Raw genomic sequence first — 26155 nt, 5'->3', positions numbered from 1 at the left:
AGAGTAAAGCCATGAGAATTACTGAACCCTTCAATGAACTAAGAGGTGGCTCTAAAAAGGGAAAAAACATATGATTTATCTGAGTTTAATGGTATTTGAAAACAGATTTTTATCAATGCTTAGTATGATTCTGAATAAACTCTAAATATCATAGAACTTTCACTTATAAGGTAGCTAAGGGCTGCAAAACCTCAGCCTTCACAGTTATCAGATTTCAAGATTATACTATTTCACCTATTAGATCCTATGCTTTATGAAGAATTTTTGACAGCATTTACTTCTTCATATACATATTCTAGACTCAGTTGAGATCCACACATTGTTTACACTACCTAGGACCTCAAACTACCTGATCAAGCCTTAAAAGAATTTAAGCTATGGATCAATTCAACATTCAAAAATTTTAAACAGACGTGTGTTCAACTTTAAACAGCATGTGTTCAAGATTCTGACATTATATTCACAAATATTAAAAGTATTGGTGAATATTGGTTGGATTAATGAAAATGTGGTGCTTGAGCCTCCATTTGATGCTTGAATTCCTTACAATAATCAAAGCAGAGAAACGCTGGCAAAATTGTAGTTGGATAAAGGAAATTTTATGCAAGAATGTCTTAAGAATGCAAGGAGAAGCTTTTTCTACAAATTTTCAAAATCAATCAAAGTCCCACTCTACAAGAAGAGTTTTCTCTTAATGACAGCCTGAAGCTCAAGAACATGAGTAACAAGTTTAAAAAGAGGAAAACTACAAAACAGTTTCTTTGGATCAATAGCCCCCTAGGTCTGTCTTTAAGCAAGTCACCAAGTTCCAGAGAGTTAGCTTTTCAATCACCCTTAAGGGACTTTAAAGAATTATCTATATTTTCTTTTGAAGAATTATGTATTCTTTTAAAACAACAATAACTCAAGGATAGAGGAATTTATAAAAGTATAAGAAATGTATGCTTATAATTTCCTAAAATCTTCAATATTCACACACATTAAAAACATCCTATCTGGGGCACCTGAGTGGCTCAGTCAGTTCAGCATCCAACTTCAGCCTAGGTCATGATCTCGCCATTCCTGAGTTCAAGCCCCGCGTCAGGCTCTGTGCTGACAGCTCAAAGCCTGAAGCCTGTTTTGGATTCTGTGCCTCTCTCTCTCTGCCCCTCCCCTACTCATTCTCTCTCTCTCTCTCTCTCTCTCTCTCTGTCTCTCTCTGTCTCTCTCTCTCTCTCTCAAAAATACAGAAACATTAAAAAAATCCAATCTCTCAAGTTCAAATAAAAGAGCTGAAAATGAATTATTAGTATTTGTTTCTGAAATCTCTTTATATTTTGACACAGTATTTAAAGGAAATACTAGCTATTTGACACTGCATTTTAAATGAATGTGAAATAATGAAAGTCACTGCGTTATTATTAACACTTACGAATGAGACTCACCATGTTCTTTCGGAAATCCCATGGAAGAGGTGGTCATGGGTTGTAAGGGCAAGCCAAAGTTGATGGGGACGGCATATGGTGAGACCAACAATCTGTTTCCAGAATGTAAAGATAAAGCCTTGAGTGATTTCTAATCCCTATTTTGTAATACAAACGCTCAAGAACAATGTTATAATATTGGATGCTAATCACAGAGAAAAAAACCACTTGTCTCCTATCAGTAGAGACTATGCATGTTGGACCCTCAGCATTCTGCAGAGTTAGAAGCATGCAGTAGGCCCTCTATAAATATTATTGAAAATATATATTTTTATGTAATTATGTTATTACATAATAAATATATAATATTTATTGAATTAAGACAAAAATAATACCAAATTTTGCTGGCTCTGAGCATGGATAACAAACAGGAACATTTGCTTTCTGAATGAAAACAAAACTCAGAAAAGTGAACAAACATCATATCTATTTATTCTCTCTTTCCCAAGAGATTTTAAGTAACATGTTTCCTATCATGACTTAGCGAGATTTAACCAAGTCAGCTGAATCAAAAACTGGGTATCATGTAGAAATTTTAGCAAATGTACATAAGCAAAAGGAAGAAAATAAAAATTAGCCCTAATTCACCACCCTATTATTTTAGTCATATTTGTAAAACCTTAAATGCTTCTTAAGGGCCAGGCACTATTCTAAGTTCTGTGTGTCTTGCTGCATTTAATGCTCACAACAAGATACTGGGTTTTTATTATTATTACACCCATTTTATTTTATTTTTATTTATTTATTTATTTAAATTCAAGTTAGTTAACATACAGTGTACTGTTGGTTTAGGAGTAGAACCCATTGAATCATAACTTACATATGACACCCAGTGCTCATCCTAACAAGTGCCCTCCTTAATGCCTATCACTCATTTAGCCCATCCCCCCACACTAACCTCCCCTCCAGCAACCTCACTTTGTTCTCTGTATTTAAGAGTTTCATATGGTTTGCTTCCCTCTGTTTTATCTCATTTTTCCTTCCCTTCCCTTATGTTCAACTGTTGTGTTTCTTAAATTCCACATATGAGTAAAATTATGTATTTGTCTTTCTCTGACTAAGAGTTTAGCATAATACACTCTAGCTCCATCCACGTTGTTGCAAGTGGCAAGATTTCATTCCTTTTGATCACCAAGTAATATTCCATTATATATATATATATATATATATATATATATATATATATATATATTCTTTTACAAATGAAGAAACTAAGACATTAAACGGTTAAGTAGTATATAGTTCAAATCATCCCAGCTAGAAATGGGTGGAGCCAGGATTTGAATCCAAGTAGTGGGACCTCAAGAACTAAACTCCTTATAAATATTTTATACTAACTATATTTGTCATAATTAACATATGTACTATATTTCATACCTTCTCTGTTTATTTGCACATATATGTACATGAACCCTTTAGCTCATTTTTTTTTTTACTTAATATCATGAATTTCTTTATTTGTAAATGTACAAAGATGTACACTGTCATTTTGACCCTTTACAAAGCATTCCATTATATGGATTTAACATACTGATGGTTTATTTACCAATTTCTTTTGCTGGATATTTGGGTTGCTTCCACTTTTTTGGTATTTATAAACAAGGATGAAAATCTTTGAACATTCATATTTGTGAACCTATCCAATTCTTTTCTTATTATAAATATCTAGAAATTGAATTGCCAGTTCAAATGTTATATAAATATTATAGAAATTTTTAGGATTTTAGGGGCGCCTGGGTGACTCAGTTGGTTGAATGTCCAACTTTGGCTCAGGTCATGATCTTGCAGTTTGTGAGTTTGAGCCCCACGTTGGGCTCTGTGCTGACAGCTCAGAGCCTGGAGCCTGCTTCAGATTCTATGTCTCCCTCTCTCTCTCTGCCCCTCCCCTGTTCGTGCTTTGTCTCTCTCACTCTCAAAAATAAATAAACATTAAAAAAAATTTTAAGAAATTCTTAGGATTTGAAAACATTTTGCCCATCAAAAAACTAGGGTCTCTGAGGGAAGACTCTGTGGCAGAGTTTTACATTTGACATACAGTTGATACTTAATAAATAGTAAATAAATGACTGACTTAATAGGATCCATTAGTCTATCTGTCACTCATGTGGTCACATGCAGTGGCCAAACAACTGAGGTATCACTAGTATGACCAAATCATACAGTCAAGGGAAAATATGAAAGGCTTGAGTATACAGTCAGCTTTGCAAAACCCCATTTAAAATTCTAGAATTTATTTGTATGTCATCAAGAATAGGGCCACAATACACTAATCAATCACAATTTTCTTTGATCTCTTCTATCTGGCCCATGGTTATATATTTAAATCTCCAAATTAGGACTATTAATTGCATTGTTCAATGATTCCCTATTAATGAAAGATCCTAACAGAAGCAGACCACAGTTCATCCACTTAAGCAAAATATTTTACAAACATTAAGGTGAAATGGCAGGGTCATTTCAACTTGGATGTGAAATGCAGTGAGGGATTCTATCATTACTTTATAATCTTCTCATTTTATTATTCAATTGATCAGAACAGCCTAAATACAAACTGTCACATAACACACAAGAAACTCCCGAATGGTCACAAAACTAGGGGAAGAAGTCTGGGCTCACTTGCCTAAGTTACAGAATGCATTTACAGAAATACAGTTGTCATACCTCCAAGTGCACCAAATATTATAAACAACAACAACAACAAAAATAGCTCTAATAAATAAGTGCAGAGAAAATTAACTTCCTTGGTGGAAAATTAACATTTAGAATGCACTCACATTTATCACTATTGTCATAAAAAGAGCATGTTAATGTATGGTAATCTTTGAAGTTAGAATTCAAAGGTATATTGAAGAACTTCACTTCCTTAAATTTGAAAATTCAGAGGTATTCAATTTTGGTTTTGCTCTGCAAATCAAATGTAGACAAATCTGGCAAAAGGAAATCATACATTTATAAGATTGTATTTCTTCATGTATTGTCCAAGGAAATTTCTTTTGTGGAGCCAATATTTTTATGGTCTACCTAAAAATATTATGGGTCTCCCTTAGAAATAAGTATTCTCCAAGGCATCTTCAGGGGAATTGTAAGTAGTTTATATACAGCTTCCCTCACAGGGGTCTATTCGTATTGAACAGAAATCTTCCAGAAGTCTCACAAAGAGTTGGGCAATTCATGCTAATTAGTGCTGGAACCTGTCCCTGCATTGTTAACAACCCCCTACCTGATTTCCAACTGATTCTATTGTCCTTTCTGTTGCTTATATCCTCATGGCTAAGTTTCCTTATCTTTATTATGTGGTGAACTAGATTTCAGTAAAAATTTCACTCTAATGGCATCTTATTTGTCTAGTTAAGCACAGGTTTTCTAATACCCTGAGTCACCATGTCCCAGAACACTTATTTGTCTTTCCTTCTGTATTCCCATCACACTTCTAACATTAATGAAATGAAGCTAACTGCAAGGTAGGAAACAAGTTACTGCCATAAGCTAGCTATAAATAAAGACAAAGCAACCCTAGTGGATTGAAGTTCAGGCTTTATGTGCCCCAGGCTGTTACTGGGAGTACATGGACTTGCTCTTAATTTCAGAGGGTGTTGATCTTCCTCATTAGGTAGGACATGTTTTCATTAAAAATGGGATGTTAGGGTGTCAAGAGACCTTTATCTTCCACCAGTTGCAGAAGAAACAATTCTTTGAGAAAGACTCAACTCTCTTGAGAAAGACATACTGAAAGATACTCTACCTGATCAGATTTATTATTAATGAGTGCTCCACTTGTCCCTAAGTCATTATTATTCTTTCTTGAATCTTCAGTCCCATTGAAATACACAGAAAATGGTAGATTTTCAAATTAGTTCAGTTAACTTTTCTAGTTATTAAAAGTGTACTTGAAATTCTAAACTATTTGGTTAAATTGGTCTATTAACTACTCTTTTAGCAGTTACCACTCTGCTAGATCAACCTGGGTCTTGGTTTAAATTAAGGCCAAAAGCAATTTTTTTTTAAACTGGTAAATTCCCAATATAATCATTTCTTTTCCTTTGCAATTAACATCTTCCCCTACCATGGATAAAACTAAACCCTCAGTATTAGAGCTTTACATAAATTCCACTCTTCCAAATTTGAATATCACATCACACTTATGCCAACAAAGTGTTGACTTCTGAGCATCAATCTCCTAGTGTTAAGCACAGATTGTTGGATAAATGTTGGAAGGTCCATGATATTCTTTATAGCCAGGGAAACATTTTCCCAAATTTTTATTATTTATTACTGTGCTAATTATCCCAAATTTCTGACGATGTTACATAATGAAATAATGTAAAACAAATGACTGAAAAACACATTTAACAGAGCAACATTGATACTCTACAAGTATAAACGTTCCTACAAAACGTGCTGAAGAACCTTTAGAGGTTCTGTAGCCCTAGGGCCAACAGTTATGTACACAATTGTAAAGTTACCTTAAAGATGACCATGCTATTTAATGGAATAATTCGGAAAAGTAACTGACTCATCTCCACACATCTTTGGAAAGCAGAAGCAAATGCCTTCCCTGAAACTATGCTCTACAGGATCAGTCTCACCTTCCGTTAGAAAAAGACTAACTTTAAATTATTAAATTAAAAAAGAAAAATTATAACTTAACTCTGCTCCATAATTGCTGCAGAGGAGTTATTAAAATTCCAAACTTATGTAATATTATCATAAAATATGGCATTTTTCTCAAGAAAGCCACAAATTGGATTTGAGCTTATGCACTGTAAAACCCAGATGGTTTGCTTAACTACTCAGACATCCTCCAGTTCAAAAGTTAATTGAATTGAAAACTAAAATTTTGATAATTGATATGCTTTAAGGGACTCAAGCAGAAGGACAAATTAGGATCCCGCACGACGTGTTAATAGACTTGAGAAACTACAATTGGTCAGGAAGTATTCGCATAGTAGAATAAAACTATACATTTTCTATAGGTTAGCTAATTACACATTACCTGGACTTAACATGGTGCTGATGCTTTTCTTTCTCCATTTTTTTACTCACTGATTCAATATTAGTCACTATTTTACCCAGTTTAACTTGTTCTGGAATTTAAAAAAAAGAAAAAAGAAAAAAAAAACCTTTAATTGTATCCTCTTCGTTTTCAAGTTCTAAGTGCATATTTTGAATTAAATTGCAAATTGCAGATTTTTTAATAACAAGAGGTACAATATTTTTCAAACAAATTACTAACACAAAGATACTCTAAAAACACATTTGAGTGTTTTTTTTTCACCCCACGCTTCTCAGATGTTTTGCAATTACCAAAATTTAGTACTGAAGGTATAGAGTAAATGAAGTGCATATATCAGAAAGGAGATAGCTCCCCAAGAAATGTCTGCAACAGCACAGTACATACGAATGAATACCAAAGCCCCGTTTATACATATCAGCATTATTATCACCATTATCGTCATAAGGCATAGCTTTTATGGAGAGCTTGCTATTTTAAAATAATTTAGCAATCATTAGTTAACGTAAGTAGGAATACTCATCAATTTGATAAAGCAAGACTGACGTCCAAAAAAGGCAAAGTTCTGCTTTAAAAAAAAATTGAGGTTTTAAAGTCTAAAGAGAAATTTACATAAATATTTTTAAATACCTATTCCTTTCTATTTTATATAGATAATAGGACTAATATAGTTTGAAACATTATCACAAAATATTAATTCAATATCTATTAAGCACGTTCTAGCTACCTGCTCAAGTATAAGAAAGATACACTAAAGATACAGGAAACTTATGAAGTGAAACCCTCTGTTTTAAAAAAATTTACAAACTAGTTGGTGTGTCAATACTAACAGAAGAGCACAGTTGACTATCTTATGTTAATTTAGATTTAAAATATGTAACACAAATATAAAAATTTTGGAGAAACAGAAAACAGAATGTTAAAATTTATTGACTATTTATATACCAGGGATGTTGGTTAGCCTTCCCCATAAATTGTCTCACACTTAAGCCTCAGAACCAGTTTTTGGCGCTTTTGTTTGTTTGTTTTTTGGTGAAGTGCAATGATTACTCTCTTTTACATGGAAGAAGAACAGCTTACCCAAGATTGGGGAAGTTAAAAAGTACAGAGACAGAGTTCCAACTTCTATCCCTCTGACTGTAAGTTCCTTCATCACTATAGCCCCTGCAGCTCAGGGGGCTCCCCTCAGCTGCCTAATGAGGGAAAGAGGACCATTTCTGTCTTGCTTACTTTGGAGGGTAACAATAGAGCTCAAAAGACATACTTTATATAAAGACACTAATAGATGGAGAAATATGAGGAAGAAGTAGGGAAGGAATTTATAAGTTTTAGTCTTAAAAATAGAAACATTTAAAAATATTTGCCATATGCTAAATGTGCTAATTCCTATACATGGGTTATCATATTTTACTCTCACAAGCACAACACAAATTAGGTTCTATTATTATCCTCATTTTACAGATGAGGAAAATGAGTCAGAGAAAGAGATTAACTTCCCCAAGGTTATATAGCTAACAGTAGGTAGAGTCAATATTCAAACCCAGGTAGGCAGTCCTTGGAGCCTGCATTGTTAATCAATATGATACTCAATATGCATATTTATTTTATTTCAGGAATATCTACTGAGTGAAAATTGCTATGCTAACTCCTAAACAGGGGAGATATAAGATACAACAATTAATAAAACATGATTGGCACTTTCAAGGGACAGCATGACTAACAGCAAAAATTATTGCAGAAAAGCAAAGGAGCAAAAGGATAGGGAGGAAAGATCACGAGAAGGTGTGATCCAGAGATCTAAGGAGTGAATTTTACAGTGATGCTAAAGAAAGTAAGATTCGGTTACTATAATAATTAATAAAGCAAAAGATATGCCCATTTGGGGAGGTTAAATTCATTTTTTTAGTAATCTCTACACCCAACATGGGGCTTGAACCCACAACCCTGAGATCAAGAGTTGCATGCTCTTCTGAGCCAGCCAGGTGCCCCTATATGCCCATTTTTAATAAAATCTGTTAAAAAACTTCAGGCATAATCCATTTAAATGCTAAACTAAAAGCCTCTACAGTAGCATTTAACTAAATCATGTTAGGACTGCATCCAAAATTTAAAAAAAATAAGTATAGTTATATCCCTTTAAAAAGAGGGATTTCTAGAAAGGCAATTAAAGCATATAAAAAATCCAACATTACTTCTAATTAGCTTAATAAACCTTTGGATGGGGAACCAGACTTATTGTATGCCTTTGGGCAAATTATATCATCTCAGAGTTCATAACTATTCCCTTTATGTAAAATCTAGTCTCTAAACCAATTACATCAAACTCAAATTCAGTTCTAGAATGTAAATTATAAATCACCTCTGGTTAGAATAATTGGTAAATAAGAGACAAACAGGGAGACTCGGAGAAGAAAATGCAGGTAAAGCAATAAATTTTTAGGGCTTTTGTAATGAAATCAAACATATGGAACATAAGGCATTGGAACTGCCAAAGGACTCTAGTCCTTAACACTGTGTACCATGCTTTCTTCAGAGTTCAGCTGGAATGGACCATTCATTCACCTGGAATCAATCATCCATTTGATTTCCTTCACTTCTGAGTACTTCACCTGTCTCTTCATGGACTCATGTTGCCTTGCCACCTCCAGCTGTTGTGCATGCCCCACAGCTCTTTCTTTGGCTGCCTTCTAACCCTTTACTTGAATGATCTAGCCAATGCCCATAGCTAAATTAATCAACTAAATGTAGATGCCTCACAAAATCTATATATCTTGCCCAGCCTGCTCTCAAGTGCCAAATTTGAATAACAAACTATCTCTATATACATGTCCCAAGACATCCCAATTAACATTTCTCTCTCACAATTAATGACACTACCATCCATCCATCTACTTGGAAGTTACTTATACTCATTCTTCCTCAGTTTCCTCCTACAATCAGTCATTAAATCCCTTCCATCCTTTCCCAAACATAGGGCCTCAAAACGGACCTTTGTCTTCTCTCCTTTGAAAACTAATACCTTCCTTCCTTGGATTCCTGCCTGCAACCAAAATACCCTCCAATCCATCCTCCTTACTTTCCATGAGTAATCCTTGATTTTCAAGTTAGGGATTTAAAATTATCATTGTCATTTTTTTAACTTTTTAATTCATTATCATGGGTTTTTACTTATTTTTAATGTTTATTAATTTTTGAGAGAGTGTGTGTGTGCACGTGTGCACAAGCAGGGGAGGGGCAGAGAGAGAGGGCGACAGAGGATCAGAAGCAGGCTCTGTGCTGACACCAAACATCGAGATCATGACCTTGAGCCTAAGTCAGACACTTAACCAACTAAGCCACCCAGGTGCACCTCATTGTCATTGTTTTAAAATTTAATTTCACTGTAATCAGAGAACATGAAGTATAATTCCAAATTCTTTGAAGTTTATTGATTCCTACTCCATAAAACAGTGTGTAGTCAATTTTTCATAATGTTCCATATTTGTCTGAAAAATATATATCCTCTCATTGTTGTTCTATATTGATCTAATAAGTTGACTTTTTTTAAGTTTATTTATTTATTTGAGAGAGAGAATGTGTGAGCAGGGGAGGGGCTGGGAGAGAGGGGGAGAGAATCCCAAGCAGGCTCCATGCTCTCAGCACAGAGCCCAACAGGGGGCTCAAACTCACAAACCTTGAGGTCATGACCTGAGCCAAAACCAAGAGTCGCATGCTTAACAGACTGAGCCACCCAGGCACCACAATGAGTTAACCTTCCTAATGTAGTTGTTTAAATCAAATTTTATAACTTTACTGATATGTATACACATATAATTTATCTTTTGCTGGACCATTTGAAAGTAAGCTGAAAACAGTATGACATTTCTCCTTTAAGTATTTCATTACATAGCTCCCAAGAACAAGTACATTTCTTACACATTCATAATCCCCACCTAAGGATTTAACATTGATAAAATAATATTATCCAATAAATTGCCTATAAAAATTCCCCTAACTGTCCCCCAAATACCCTTTATAGATGCTTATTTATTTCAATCCAGGATCTAAACAAGGATCATATATATCTCTTAGATCTATTTAAACCTAGAAATTCCCTGTGAATATGGTAGCCACCAGCATATAACTACTGAGTCTTAAAATGTGGCGATTCTGAATTAAGATATACTATATGTATAAATACAGTCTGAATTTCTAAAATTTACTACAAAAATGTAATATTTCAAATTAAAATGTTATGTTAATTAAATACTTAAGTAATATCTTCCTATATTGAACTAAATAAAAATATGTCATTGAAATTAATATCACCTGCTTTTTCTTTATCTTTTTCCATGTGGCCACCAAAAAATTTTAAATTGCATCTGTGGTTTTCAATGCCTTTCAACAGGACAGTACTGACCTAAAACATTCTTCCTATTTTTTTTTCATCTTGAAGGCAATCTGAATTCTTCCCATTGTTCCTTTATGACTAGATTAAAATTAAGCATTTTTGACTGGAAGAGTACAGAAGTGTATGGTGTCCTTCCTACACATCCTATGAAATCTCATCAAAAGGTGTTGCTAAATTTGGGCATTAGATTTGGGTGGCAACTGTCAAATATTTCTATTATGAATATATATTTTCCTCCTGTAATTAATAAATAATTTCTGGCTGATACTTTGGCTGTTCTAAAATTCTAATTCAGGTGGCTAAAAGCAACCAATCTTAGTTAAGCTAGACCAGTGGAATTTAGTAGGAACCTAGTTTTCTGGAACTTAGAGTTTTAATAATTCAGGTATTGGATACTGTAAAAGGTAATGTGTTCCCCATCACAGGTATTTCCTGGCAGAGACTGGACAGGGACTTTCCAGAAAACATTAATTAAGGAACTTTGTATCATGAAAATAGTTGGGCTAGAAGAATGTTAACGTATCTTCAATGCAGAGATTTAATGATACTAAGAAAGTGCTTCACACAGGTTAAATCCAGATTCTTTTCATTCAAAAAATGAGATTTTAGGTTTTGTATACTGAGTAATTATAAAATGCTTTTCTTTTTATTTTATTTTAAATATATGAAATTTATTGTTAAATTGGTTTCCATACAACATCCAGTGCTCATCCCAAAAGATGCCCTCTTCAATACCCATCACCCACCCTCCCTTCCCTCCCACCCCCCATCGGCTCTCAGTTTGTTCTCATATAAAATGCTTTTTTCACCTTTCTCTCTTTTTAGGACCCACTGTTTAAATTATATTCAATCTCATATGAATTAGAATAAAATTTAAAACTTAATGTTGCAAATTTAAAGACAGATTCATTAGTCAAGAATGACAGATTGCAATTTACTGACATTTCACATTCTAGTGTGTGGGCTGGGTGGATGTCATATGATTTTCTACTGTTGGAATTTCTAGCACATGTGTGTTATATAGAATGCCAATTCATCCCTAGATTGTGAACTCTTTCATGGTCTCTTGAGGACAGGGATTGTATTTTTATCCAACATCCACTTATTCAATCATTAATTCAACAAATATTTACCAAATGCCTCTAATGTGACAGGCAGTCTGCTAGGCACTTGGGGATGCAAGACATAATGTGGGGATTATGAAGGTTATATCCTAGGGAATTCAATAACTAAATAATTAATTACACAAATAATTGAGTACTTCCAATTGCAGTGCTAAAAAAATCTATTTCCATTATCTCATACATTTAAGACAAGGAATGAAATATATCCTTTCGCTTTTATAATTAGGAGCCTATTCATGGAGAGTTAAAGGCAAAGATAGAAGCAGAAGCAAGATTTCACTGCTATGAAGGAATAAACTCATTGGAAATAATAAATGTAGACTCTCTTTTTAAAAAGTGTAGTTTGAAGAGGAGGAGAGAGATGAAATGACCATCATGGGGACATAAGTTTGAGAAAGAATGTTTTGGTGTCGATATATTTTTAAGATGAGGAGATTTTAGGATGCTTATAATATTGTAAGAAAGGAAAAGGTGGAGACATAAGAAAAAGAAATAATATGTAATAGACAAGGTAGGTTCCTGGCAAGAAGGGAAGGGATGGGATAGAATTTACCCATATTCTAGAGAAAATAGATATATTTTCTTTTCAAGAAGGTAGATAAGGTTTTAGGTAGCTATGAATAAGTTTCTAAAGAGTTCACTATCAAGAACTATATTTTCTCCATGAAGTAGGAAGTGAGATCATTTACTGGGAGAGGGGTGTAGAAGTTTGATAAGGATCTTCAGGAGAGTGGCAAAGATTTGAAATAAACAGTAAGTGTGGTGGGTAAACAAACTGACCAAGTTTAAATAAAAGGTTTTAACTCTGATTACCTCATAACGCAATCATCATCACAGCTATCACTTCAAAACGAAACAGAACAAAACCTTCTCTTTGCTTTATAGGAAAATGATTAAACTGGCTGTCTACACATAGTTTGCACTTCCTCATCCCCACTTCCGATCCACTCCCAGTAAAGGTTGCTCAGACACCATATCAAGGGCACAATGACTTCCATGCTATCACTCCCACTGGACAAATCTCTGTCTGCTTTTTCCTGGGCTTTCAGCAGTACACAATGGTTAACAGTAACCCTCCTGTGAAGGGAGTACATGACACTTTCTTCTGGTTTTGCTCCTAGGAAAACCAGGCTGCTCATCTTCAATATCTTTTGCTGACTCATCCTCTTTTATCAACCCTCTAAAGGGTTGAGCCTCTATCACAAGCCCTTTTGTATTAATTTCACTTGTTCCTTAGGAAACTTCATCCAGGTCCTTGGACAAATTATGTCCATATACCAATGACTCTAAAACTTTATTGTCTATACCACATCTGTCCTCAAAATTTTGCTCGTGTATACAGCTGTCTTACATGTGAACTTGCATGTTAATAACTATCTCAAATATATTTAACAGAACTCTTGATTTTCTCTCTCAAACTGTTCTTTCTTGTATTTCTCATGTCTGTAAATGATATTATCATACAGCCACCCATTCAAATCAGAATCTCATTAACTATCACTAAGATATATCTCTAATTTGGCCATTTCTCTCCAATTTCACTAATACTACAACAATTGCCAGTATAATACTGCATAGAAAACCAAACCAAAAATCAGTGGATTACAAGTTTAGATTTTTGTTGCTCACAACTCTTCAGCTTGGCCAGAGCAGCTCTGAGTCAGCTGGCTTAGATGGGCCAGACTGGAGAGTTCAGCTACCTGGGGCACAGTTTTTCATGGCAGATTGTGGAGTATAAGAGGCAAGTTAAACCACCAATACATTTAAAGCTATTGCTTGCATCATGTCTTCTTATCTTCTATTGACCAAAGCAAGCACAGGGCCAGTCTCACAATCAGTGGGTCAGGGTAGCGTACTCCAATCCAAGGTGGCAGAGGAAGAGAGTGAATACGTGTTGAACAACATTAGGAGTGAAAAATAGCTTTCTGGTTAGTCTATTTCCCTCTAGCCTCTATTACTTCATTTTACACACAGAGGTCAACATATCTGGTTAAGATGGAATTCTGATCATAACATTTGCCTTAAAACCATTCAATCACTTTCCACCACTCTTAAAACAAAAATCAGCTTCTTGCCATTACTTACAGGGCCATACATCATCTGATTCCTGGTCATCTCTCTCACAGGATTTCATATCACTATCCTTATTTTCTCTGCCATTACTCTACATCCACAATGGTTTCCTTCCTTTCAGAACCTTCAATGAGTCAATTCCTATCCCCTCTCAAGGCTTTTCCACAGCCTGGATTTCTCTTCATATTGCTGCCAGTGATGTGTTGCAGCTGGTTTATACAGCTTTCAATGGCCGGTTGTTAAATTTTTAGAAATTTTTGCAATCCAGATGTTAAATCATTGGTAGCCTGAAATTAGCCACAGTGGGATATTTACACCATGAAAGTCAAGACATGTTATATCAGGCTTTTTTTTTTCTTTTTCCAGAGTGCTAGTTTACCAGCACACCACTGATCCTCCTCTCCATGACATCACACATCAAATATGAGTTCCTCAGAGATGCCTTCAAGACATTTGCATCTAAATATATCCCCACAGTCTATTACATCACTCTATTTCCTTCATTGTCATCTTTGTGTTTTGTGATTATCTTCTCTATTCATATGCTTTTTGTCAATCCTATCCCAGCAGAATGTAAGCTCCATTTCACAACTATATCATCAGTGTCAAGAAGAGTGGCTGACAGGGGCGCCTGGGTGGTGCAGTTGGTTAAGCGTCCGACTTCAGCCAGGTCATGATCTCGTGCTCTGTGAGTTTGAGCCCCGCGTCTGGATCTGGGCTGATGGCTCAGAGCCTGGAGCCTGTTTCTGATTCTGTGTCTCCCTCTCTTTCTGCCCCTCCCCTGTTTATGCTCTGTCTCTCTCTGTCCCAAAAATAAATAAACGTTGAAAAAAAAAATTAAAAAAAAAAAAAGAATAGATGTTTAATAAAGAATGAATGAATGAATTTTTTCTAGCATGTTATTAGCTATTTATGAATTGAGATTTTTTAATTCCCTTTCTAACTCATGGATAGCATTATAAATCAGAAGCACAGTAAATGTTACTTGTATAAATGAAATAATTTATTAATGCATTTACCAGGTACAGATATAATGAATTTTAGTCAGAAAGGGGATATGCTAGACAAGTTGTCTGAATACTTCAGATTTTACTATATATTTTTGTACTCCATTCTCATGTAGGTATTTTTGTCCACAATATGATATCATTCAACTAACAAATGGTAATTGACTACCTCCTTCAGCCATGTGCCAGAGACCATGGAGGTTATAAGAAAATGGGAAAACACCATCACCACTTTCCAAAAGTTTGTATTCTATTAATCACACAGTAAAGACAATCATTCATTCATTTGTTGAACAAATCCCTCAAGTGCCTAGCCTAACATGTATTAGGTACTCAATAAATGCTGAATGAATAAACAAAACCCTGCCAGGAACCAAGAGCAGATTGAATTAAATAAAAGAGAATATAAAGTTCTCTGTGATGTCAGAAGAAGAATACTGGAAATTAATACATATTTTGTCAGTACAATTTAACTATACTATGAGACCTCAGTGTGTAAAACAATAATGCAAAATGTACTAAAATAACAAATATATAACTATTTTCAGAAATCTAAAAATATAATGTAATAGTAATGAAAAAGAAGACAAAGATTATACAACTCCAATCTCCTATAAAGTTTAAGACAATTTACTCAAGTATAATCAATTCAATATCTACCAGGTACAAATTATTATGTTAACTGATATCCTATTTTAGGAATCTGAATCTCATCCTCTAGGGGGTATACTGCATTATTTATTAGGGATCACACAGAAAAATGATTAAGAGGACAGAGAGACTTGAGGGGGTATAAATTTGAACTTTATCACCAGTGTGACCCTCAGGAAGTTTCATCATATCTCTGAGTTCATCTTCCTCACTTGTAAAATGTGTATGATGACAATAGGTTACCATGAGGATTGGATGAGTAATACATACAAAGGACTTAGCACAACAACATCTGGTACATAGCCAATGCTCAGTACAATTCGTGGTGGTGATGGTTAAAGTAACATGTTATTGATTATAGTCCATACAGGATATGAAGCAGACATGTAACATGTTATAAAGTGAAAGCTATATGTGCTATAATGTGCTAACAAAATACTATATCAAGTATGTAAACTTTTAGTAATAGCACAACGTATTGAAAACAAAACACAAAGTCGTATTATGCTAAGTAAATATTCCTATGCCTAAAACTTTTCTATCAAGCATTCATTTCTCTCTTATCTAGTCATAAAATACATAAAATACATAAAATACTCATTAAGCCTTTAGCAAATTAGGCAGCATACACTCTTCCCCCAAAGCAAAATAATGCCAGATATCCCCTACTGAAATAGCTGAATCTCTACCAAGTAAATATCATAGCTAAAGGCTTAACAAAATTGCCCGGAAGAAATGTATTTATATTGATCTTCTTAGGCCACCTTCTCCTACAAAAAATAAAACTAAAAAACCAAACAACAATAAGAACCAAAGATGTGGGTACAGTTACATGACTCTTACAAATCTGAACCTTCGCTCGGCCTTACCGGGCTCTGGTCCACTTGATGGAAAAATACTGGTGCATATCCCCAGTCAGCCAATCTTGATCTTTCCCTTACACAAAATTAAAACAGGTGGCAGGAGATAATTCTCTATGAATATTTTTACTTTTGTGCACTGTCAGGGCTTTCTGGGCAACAAATTCTGGCACCTGGGTTAAAGGATGCCTGAATGGCAAACAAGCCAAGTAAGTTAAAGGTAGAGACTCAAAAGAGATTTAGAGGCACCTCCCCTGGAGACATTTATTTACATTCCAAAGACTAATAAACAGAGAGACCTTCACTTCACCTCCTTCTATCATTTATAAAGCACTTGTGAGCTTTCTTGCACTCACTCTCGCTCTCTTTCTCCCTCTCTCTCTCTCTCTCTCTCTGCCTCCCTCCTCTCCCCTCTCCCTTCTCTGCTGTCTCTCTCTGCAGGGAAGAAAGGGCAATTGTGCCAAATGCCCCCAAATAAACTCTAAAATTCATAATTGCAGAGTTCCTCTTCGTGGTACTAACTCCACTGTATATGAGGTACAGGGAAACTGAGGTAAGATGTTCTTCTGAGTAATTAATTCTATCTCTGATACAGAAATCTCATGTTTCTTATCAAGATAGGTAGATGTGGATGGATGGATGGATGGATGGATGGATGGATGGACGGACATAGATAGCCAGATTGCTAGCTAGCTAGCTAGCTAGCTAGCTAAAGATATAAAACTTAACATAAGCAGGGTTGATGTACTCCTTTCCCTCACAGATGAGCCACATTGAGGGAAGTTAAGGAACTGACTTCCAGATGTGTGAGTGTTCTACCCAGCTCTGTCAGGTCACCACCCTTCATACCTGTTCCCCATGCTCCCTCCTCACCATGCAAGGAAGTCCATCTTTGGGTTATGACTCCAAAAACCTTAGCACTATTCTCTTTTAGCTTATAGCTGGGCACCTACTAAACTCTCTAGTTCTAAACCATTCCATTGCAATATCTCTCAAGAGTTTTTGAAAACAACTTGCTACAAACACTCATTCCCTCAGGAAATGCATCATACCAGAGAGTATGAGATACTTAAAGTGAGCAGTGTGGGCATATGGATTAGCAGACTGAGCTGGCTGGTCCACCACTGGCCTTCGGTAAGACACTTAGCCTCTCTAAGCTTCAGTTTCATCATTCTTAAAATTAGGGAATGATACTTCTGAGTGTTATAAATTAGACTCTAATGTGTTCAGTAAGTTGTCAACTATCTGCATATAAAGCACTGCCTGTATAGGCGCTCAGAATAGGGAACTGTTGCTGCTTATCATTGATGTGTGTATTGTCTCTTTTGCTTTTCATAAAGACAAAACATAAATTCCTCAGCACTTGCTTTACCTAGCAGGACTCTTATATTACTAAGGCCATCACCAGTGGGACCCAAGGACCTCATCTTTCTTTCCCATTGTGTCTAATCTAAAGAATACAGGAGACTTGCTAATAACCCCAAATCCCTCTGAACATGCTTCCTAAAAGTGAGGCATAAAAACACACAAACTGAGTCTCAGAAGCAAGTAAATACATCACACTCTAGCACAGGCCCTGAATTCGATCTTGAGAACTCAAAGATCTTATTTGACCCTACCTAGAATACTGTCTGCAGAAACCTGGGAAGGTAGCAGTCATCAGGAGTAGGTGACAGATATAAAGACAAATCAATGTAAAGCTAATTAAATTCACATGTTAGGGAACAAAATACACGCATTCATGGAGAAACCTAAAATACCACAGCCCTTAATCATAACCATTTAGTAACCTTGACATGGCAAGGAGGGTATTCATTTATAATCTTATCCCTCACAGCAGATATTCCTGGGGTGAGAAGGGTGTAATTACTAGGGCAGGACTGCTAAACATAGAAGGTGGTAGCTTTAGGCATTAGGGAGTGTTTGCAAATGGAGATTGCTTTATTTATTAATTTCTGAAGCATAAATCATGCTGCATCTTGCAATGGTGTTGTCATTTCTCTTGCATGCACACACTGAATTACTGAGCAGTGCTATGCAATGTGTCTCACACACGCTAGCACTTCCATTTCATACTTCACAGTTTTAGTGTCACTTTGAGGTTTGAAATGTTTCACAGTTATTTGCTATATGTGGGTGCCAAAAAAAAAAAAAGTCAGCCTATATCACTGAAAAAGATGCTGCAAGAATAGAAAATGGTTAGAGTCATATGGGAATGTTTGTCCCATTAATATTCAGAACTTTATCAAGAATCAATTTACTTTTTATCAAAATCTAATTTATGCTTTACAGATGCATGGGAGCATACAATTATTTTGCTCACCACATACACTTCTCACAAAGTTAAATATAAACTTTTATTGATATAGATAAGATTCTATAATTAGGAGGAAATTGAAAACACCATACATATTTTCTAGCCTACAACTTGCCCATATGCTCTAACATAACAAACCCCAAATCCTCAATCCAGTCACCTGATCTAATCCAGTGTAAATATTGAGCGAATTTCTATGTATATATCTTGACACATGTTTCAGTTTAATGTGCTGAAGTCAATCTATTTAAATAAAGATAGAATGGCTTATATCTGCCATAAATATAAATGTGTTAAGACAGATCATACACTGAACAATATATGGATCGACATTGACAAATAATGACAGGTGTTTTACTATCAATTCTTGTAAAGCGCTACCACACCTGATGACGTCCTATTTCTGCCTATATACTTTTACTGATGACTCCCTTACTTTTACACGCACCCCCAGTATTCTGGCATATGACCACCCACAAACCACATGTATATTTTTATTAACATAACCTGTCTAGTTGTCAGCCACAAAACTGAATGAACAAATAAATAAATAATAAACATGTTAAGACACAAACAAAAAAGGAAGCTTTTCACACGAGAAGTGTCTAGAATAAGCACTTGGCAGAAATCAAGCACTAAGTAAAGATGTGTCCTCTTCCTCTCCTTGTCTTTCTAACTGCACAAGATGTCTCCTCAAGCTTAAATGTCTGGTTTGTTTCATTACAAATAGATTCCGAGAGCCTGGTAAGCATGAGAAGAAAGCAAAAAGAGAAGTAAGCAAATACAGATGGAAACTCAAGTAGTGACATGTTTGGGTATGCTCTGAATACTGTTTAAGAGATTTTTTTCCCCTCCTAGGAAGAGGAGTTTAGGCCTATCTGAAAGATTATAATTAATTGCTAGAATGTAGGAGAGTAACTTTTCCATACAGCCCTTAACAGAGAAACAGATGATGTCAGAGAAAATAATACTGACTTGTTGCCAACACTACAAAGAGTCCAAAGGGCTATTCTAGTTGCAAATATTCCAACAAGAATCCAGGGTAATCCTGAAACTGGGTATTCGGAGATAAGACCAAGCTCCACAAAATGGACAACGGGCGCAAGAAAAGCTCGTTACCACAGAATGCTAGCATCGGTCTGCTTTGTGTTCCCAACTTAAACTCTACCTTGGCAACGCCACACTAAAAATGCAAAACTGTCTGTATTTGCTATATTTTATATTTGCAACTTTCTCTCTAAATGTATGTACAATTAAATGAATAGCAGCAACAACAAAACTTAAAACATACAACTTCGTTATCATAGAATAAAAGTGGCTACTAGAAAGCAATAATATTACACTATTTAAAAGGTTTTGATTCCACTTGGTTACCTCTGTTAGCTACGTATAATGGATATTCTGACCCAGGATTTACCATTGCCCCAAAGTACTGACATTGTACCAAACTGCGTCAGGAAATTAACAAAAGAGGTCTCACAATAAACCAATTGCAACTCATGTTAAAATTAACACTTCCTAGTGGCATGTTTAGAGATAGGTGGGGAGAAGAGGTGGAAGAAATGGATCAGAAAATACCTGCAGAACTTTTTAAGTATCACAAATTCCTTAAAAAGATAGGCAAGTATTGGTTTAGACAATAGGCCAAGGCCTCGACTGTGGTTTCTAAAGAGACTGATTGGGTCTTCAGTCAATCATGTTTTTGCTTTACACTTTATTTAGTTATAAACATGTCTTGTGTCAAACTTTCTGTCAGATGCTGTGGGGTTAACAAAAGTGACAAAATATATGGTCTGAGTGATATCAGAATTAGAGAACACCTTATACAGAATAAGAAATAATTTTATTTAGAAAGTAATAATTCAGAGTTTACTTGAGAATGTCAAGGGAAAAATGATTCCGTTAAAGGGAAAGTCGGGCTAATGGTTAACTATTGAGTAGCTGAAGCAGTTCTGATTAAAATGTTAGAATATGAGGGGCGCCAGGGTGGCTCAGTCATTTGAGCATCCAACTCGATATCGGTTCAGGTCATGGTCTCGTGGTCGTGGGATTTAGCCTCGGGTTGGGATAGAGCCCTGTGTTGGGACTGTGGGACTGAGCCCCATGTCAGGCTCCACACTCAGTGTGGGGGATTCTCTCTCTCCCTCTCTCTGCCCCTCCCCCATTTGTACGTACATACGTTCTCTCTCAAAATAAAATAAATATTTAAAATGTTAGCATATGAGAGAATTAATTCTTAAGATCCTAACATTCTCTAGAACCCTTTCTCTGTTTCACACCACCACACGCTACTTCATAAGCTGAGAGTGTCTTTCTCATGTATAAGCACAAGACAGACATATTCCCAAATGCATGGTATTTGTGAAGAATGTGCAAAGCTGGAGAAGCCTCCAGTCTTCCAGTCTTTTTCGCACTCTACTATCAGTACAAAAACATTTTATCAGGGGTTCCAATATATGTATAGTTGTTTATCTATAAATTACACTGGCATTCTGCTTTATTAACTGTGTACATTATAAAACAAAAAACAGACATTTTAATCAGAAGATACAGAAAAATATCAACAGAAACTTCTTACACAACCAGGTATCACATTGCTCAACCCTTGGAATAAGCATTCCCTATTATAATATCAATGGATCAGAGTACGGGGTTGGCAAACCACAGCCAGGGGCAAATTCAGCTCTTTACCTATTTCTGTAAATAAACTTTTATTGGAACACAGGCACAATCACCTGTTTACCTACTATCTATGGCCACTTTCGTGTTACAAAAGCAGAGTTGAGTAATTGCGACAGGCAACACATGGGCCACCAAGCCAAATATTTTTACTATTATCTGACCTTTTACAAAAACAGTTTGCCCTGCCCCCATGCTCCATCAGGATTAATTTTGAAGTATCTAAGGATGGAGAGTTCTACAGATACAGCAATAAGACGGAGCATCTGAAATGGAGAAAAAGAAAAAGGCAGAAGTGACGAATCGGCTAGGGAGGGCAACCAAGTTGCAACACAGACAAACGAGAAGAATTCTCTACCAGAATAAAACTGACCGCAGCATCAGAGTATGAACGCAGAACTTAAATACTGGTGAAAACAAAACACAAATCAAAGGTATAGAGGAACAGTTTATTTTTTAAAACTGGTATTTCTTACAATACCCCCACGAAGGTAGGTAACTTCTATCTCAGCACAACTTTGGTTGGCATACCTTTTATATCTACGTCAGCACTTGCCACAAACTTCAGATTAGGGGCCCACAAAATATTTAGGATATCAATGGTTAAAAAGTTTGGTTTAACATGAAGAACGAATAGCACAAATTCCAATTCAAATCTCTCTCACACGCACACGCACACACATAATTCTAGTCCTCGCATCCTCTAGCAAATATCATAATATTCCCTTAGCTGTGACAGGGGGTTCTCTTAAATATGCTACTAAAGATAATTGTTGGAATATGGAGAGTGAAGGCATTCATGTCCCCCATAATATCCTTCCTTTATGAAGCTTTCTTAAAGTCAATGCCAAAGATCCTAGCATTTATTTATTCTGCAATAGTAGTTTTGACTTTCCCAACTAGAGAGGACAGAAATGACAAAATAAAGATACCTGCTGTGTTTTAGTATGCCACATGTGCCTTAGAATGGGCCTGTGGTAATACACCCAATAAATAACTATTGATTGATTCCTGAGAGGTTATCTGCAAACTGTGTTGTTCCATCTCATCGCTTTTATTATAAAACTGAATACTCTTTTTAAAAAAATGTTTCAGGATGAAGTGGAAAGAGCACTGGACTAAGTGTCTTAGAAATTTAGTTCTAGTCACAGTTGGTGTGACAAACTAGCTTTGTCACACACTGACTTGAGCAAGTCACTTTATCGCTTTTGTTTCTCTCTCAGCATAATGATGGGTTAGAGCAGCTGACAACTAATACCTTAATATTTAGCTCTAAAAACCCTGTGAAAAGATCACATTTAAAGATACAGCAAATCATTTTAAATCATGTTATTCAGGTCAGGTGTTATAAAATGGCAGCTGGAGAGCTGAATCCAGACGCAGATTTGGCCGGGATCGAGGGGCGTGGGGAGAGGTTTCAATGTTCAAGGTATTGAATCAGAGTGTATCTGGATGGGTGTGCTTTCTCTAGCTTGCCATAGACACTATTCCTCCCAATGATCACACTGGCTATTTTATAGTTACCTGCTGATCTCAGAAGGGCATTTAAGTTTGTACCCCATGACTTAAAGCAATTATAATTCTGTTGTTATTTCAATACCTAGGATGATGAAAAACAGAAGTACTGTTGTTACCGAACAGAACTTTAGAACACATAATGAGAAGGTACTAAGCTTCTCCCAATATCCTTGAGTTCTTCTTCGTTCAGAAGGCAATGTAGAGTGTAGTGACAAAAAACTCTGAATTTTAGATACAAAAAAATCTTGGTTTCGGCTCTTCTGTTTACCACTAATAAGACCTTTGACCTTGGGTGGCAATTCGTTGGGGCTCTCTGGACCTCTGCTTTCTTACTGGTAAAATGGAGGTGGGGTGGTTAGACTAAATTGTGTCTGATGTACATTTTATCTCTGCAATTCTATGAACAGTCAATTTCATTGTTTTGACCTTATTTCCTAGAACTTTGAGGAAGCTACAGGCCTTTAGAAATAAACAGATTTATCTAAGCTAAAAGGAGGAAAAGACGCAGGAACACTCTAGTCTGATAAAATCAAAATGCAGCAGTAGATGAAAAGGAGGAGTCATTTCCTGCAATACACACAGCAGTAAATAAAATAATGGAGAAGCCCTCACTAAAACACACAGCCAACAAAGCCTAAAAATTCTTTAGAACTAATACAAAAACAGGCCAATGGTAATAACATTAGACTATGAATTAAAAATACTGCATTGTAGTCCCTGCTGTGCTACTTATTTGTGACTTTAGCTTCTTATTTAAACACATTGAGCCTCAAATTCCTTATTTGCCAAAAGGAGGGAACGATAGTGTTTTGAAACTACAAATATATGTGCATAGAATTTATACAAGTTACAATAGACACATATTGTTGGTAAGATAATCGTCTAGAGTTCCTAAGGGCTAGAAGAGGCAATCTGCCATGGGTCCTAAACACACTGAAAATCATACTGGGTGACAAGAATGCCAGGTTCTGGCTGTTCTTTGCTCTTTACTCAGACTGTTTCTCAGGGTTGTGTTTGCAGCCAGCCAACCTTGAGGAGTGAGGTAATGCCTCTCCCAAGACAGACAGCATGCTTCCTCTAAAAGCCATAGATTCCCTCAAGCTCACATCTCTCAGCTGTAACCCAAACCCACCATGGGAATGGCAGCCCTCCATGTGGCTCCCATGGGACTTGAGGGGACGGGGAAGGGACGGGGACATGAAGCTCAGCTTGCATGCTCTAATTTGAGTAATGAAGTCCTTATCTCTCTCTGACAGGTCCTGATTCTGTCTTCTGCCTATACCCATGAAACCGTATCAGGCTAACTTTTTAGCTTGTAATTAGGGAGAAATCCCAGACCTTTCAGAGACCTTATGAAAATGCTTGAAAATCCATGATTGCTGTATGAACACAAATTAGAATATTTCATATACATTTCATTTCCTTTTCTTAATAGAAATCTAAGGTAAGTTTATTGTCTACTCTTATGAATAAAGAGTTCTATATTTTAATCTACAACCAGGAAGAGAATTTGTGTGGCGTTTGTGATCTTCCTTATTCCTTATCTCACAAATTGTCCTCTGTTAGGTAATTTACTACACTACCATCAACATCCCATCCCGCCAACCACTCAACATTATTGATGACAAATGCCAGCACCTCACCTCTTTCTTCTTTCCTTGGTCAGAATTTTCCTGCCCTCAAAAGCTAAGATCTTTTAGCCTGACTACCAAGGTCCTGATCCGAGCTAATCCCAGATCTGCCACGCTAATTACAAAGCAAGTTATTGTAATGGTATCCAGCACCAAGACCCAAAATATATCCTTTTTGTGGAAACTTTACAAATGATATTTCTGTACCTTAATTGCACTTGAAATTGTTACAGAAAAAAATAGGTATAGCTGAAAAGACCATAAAATTGCTTAGGATTGTAGACAGGAACTTGGAGATTTAAGTGCCACCTCTACTATATTTTGTCAGAATGTAAATATAATTGCAGGTGCTCAGAAAAAAAAAAAAGACAAGTATACCAATAAAAATCTTACATGCTGAATGCCAGGAAAGCAATAACACTTCTATTATAAGCCATTTTATGTGATAATTGCCTTTTGAGAAATAGGGATAGGGATATTATCACTAACAAAAAGGCTCTAAGGAAATGCAAATTCCTGATTAGGATCATTTTCAAGTGAGGTAAACAGCCATTTGTAAACGATTATTTCTTTCTCTGTTTTCTCACCAGCTCTTAGCTTTCCTCACATTTTATACCATCACTTGTTTTAGGTAAAATATTTCAAACACCTTGACATACTTTCTCACCTTGCATTAGGAGTCCTATTTTTCCTGTGCCTAAAACTAAGTCTATGTGAACGGACAGAGGATGTTCGCCAAACCACGATATGCTGTTTGTCCTCAAATGGATTTGGCAGTCTTCTTGTTGTTTATCTACACAGACTTGCCAATGGTATTAAACCACCAGACAGAACAGGAATCTGACTCATCTGTGGCGAATCACAAGGCTCGAGGCTGTAAAGCTGACCAGTTTTGTGACTGGTTGCAGACACAGAAACCAAGGTGAAACAGAGGATGGAACCTGGCCCCACTCCTAATTAAGACACTTCTGCTAAAACCCTATTTCCCAGTACACTTGATGCCAACAACATTTGTCACAGTTGCTCCCTGGCAGTTTATTAAGTAGTTAACGTTTTATTAAGTCTTGAAAACCACATGATACACGAAATTCTAAAACTTAGACGATACACTTGGGCACCAACATAGCTTGGCACCAACATAGCTCGAACACATTTACGTAAAACTAGAACATTAGTTTTCAAATAAACGCCAGGTAAATGGATCATACTAAGCTTTACATGCCCTACCCAGTGTAATGTTTGAATGTGATCTGTTGACTGAGGAGGAAAGGGAACACAGACAACCCACTCAGATTTCCAGGAAAATTTTCTTTTTGCAAAAACGCTTTGTAACTGCTTTGTAATAAGACAGGCATCAGCTCTTTTGTATCAGCATGTACGTTCTTTTCTTATGTTAGTCTTTCCATGAGCCTTTAATAATGTACCTGGTAT

At 36.0% G+C, this 26155-nt stretch overlaps 1 protein-coding gene across 6 annotated transcripts in view; it reads right to left on the bottom strand.

Annotated features, from left to right (window-relative positions):
• The window catches only part of IQCM (IQ motif containing M), a 648904-nt gene that overhangs the window by 516893 nt on the left and 105856 nt on the right, over positions 1-26155 (bottom strand). For all 6 annotated transcript variants that reach the window (XM_053216882.1, XM_053216881.1, XM_053216880.1 and 3 more), the window contains exons 6-7: positions 6457-6547; positions 1425-1516 (exon numbers count right to left, since the gene is read on the bottom strand). In XM_053216882.1, coding sequence (XP_053072857.1) covers positions 1425-1516; positions 6457-6547 — 183 coding nt within the window. The remainder of the gene's footprint in view (positions 1-1424; positions 1517-6456; positions 6548-26155) is intronic.

The sequence above is a fragment of the Acinonyx jubatus genome, chromosome B1 (assembly GCF_027475565.1).
Source record: "Acinonyx jubatus isolate Ajub_Pintada_27869175 chromosome B1, VMU_Ajub_asm_v1.0, whole genome shotgun sequence".
NCBI classification, from domain to species: Eukaryota; Metazoa; Chordata; class Mammalia; order Carnivora; family Felidae; genus Acinonyx; species Acinonyx jubatus.
The sequence above is the reverse complement of the archived record's forward strand: the minus strand, read 5'-3'. Positions and strand labels throughout refer to the sequence as shown.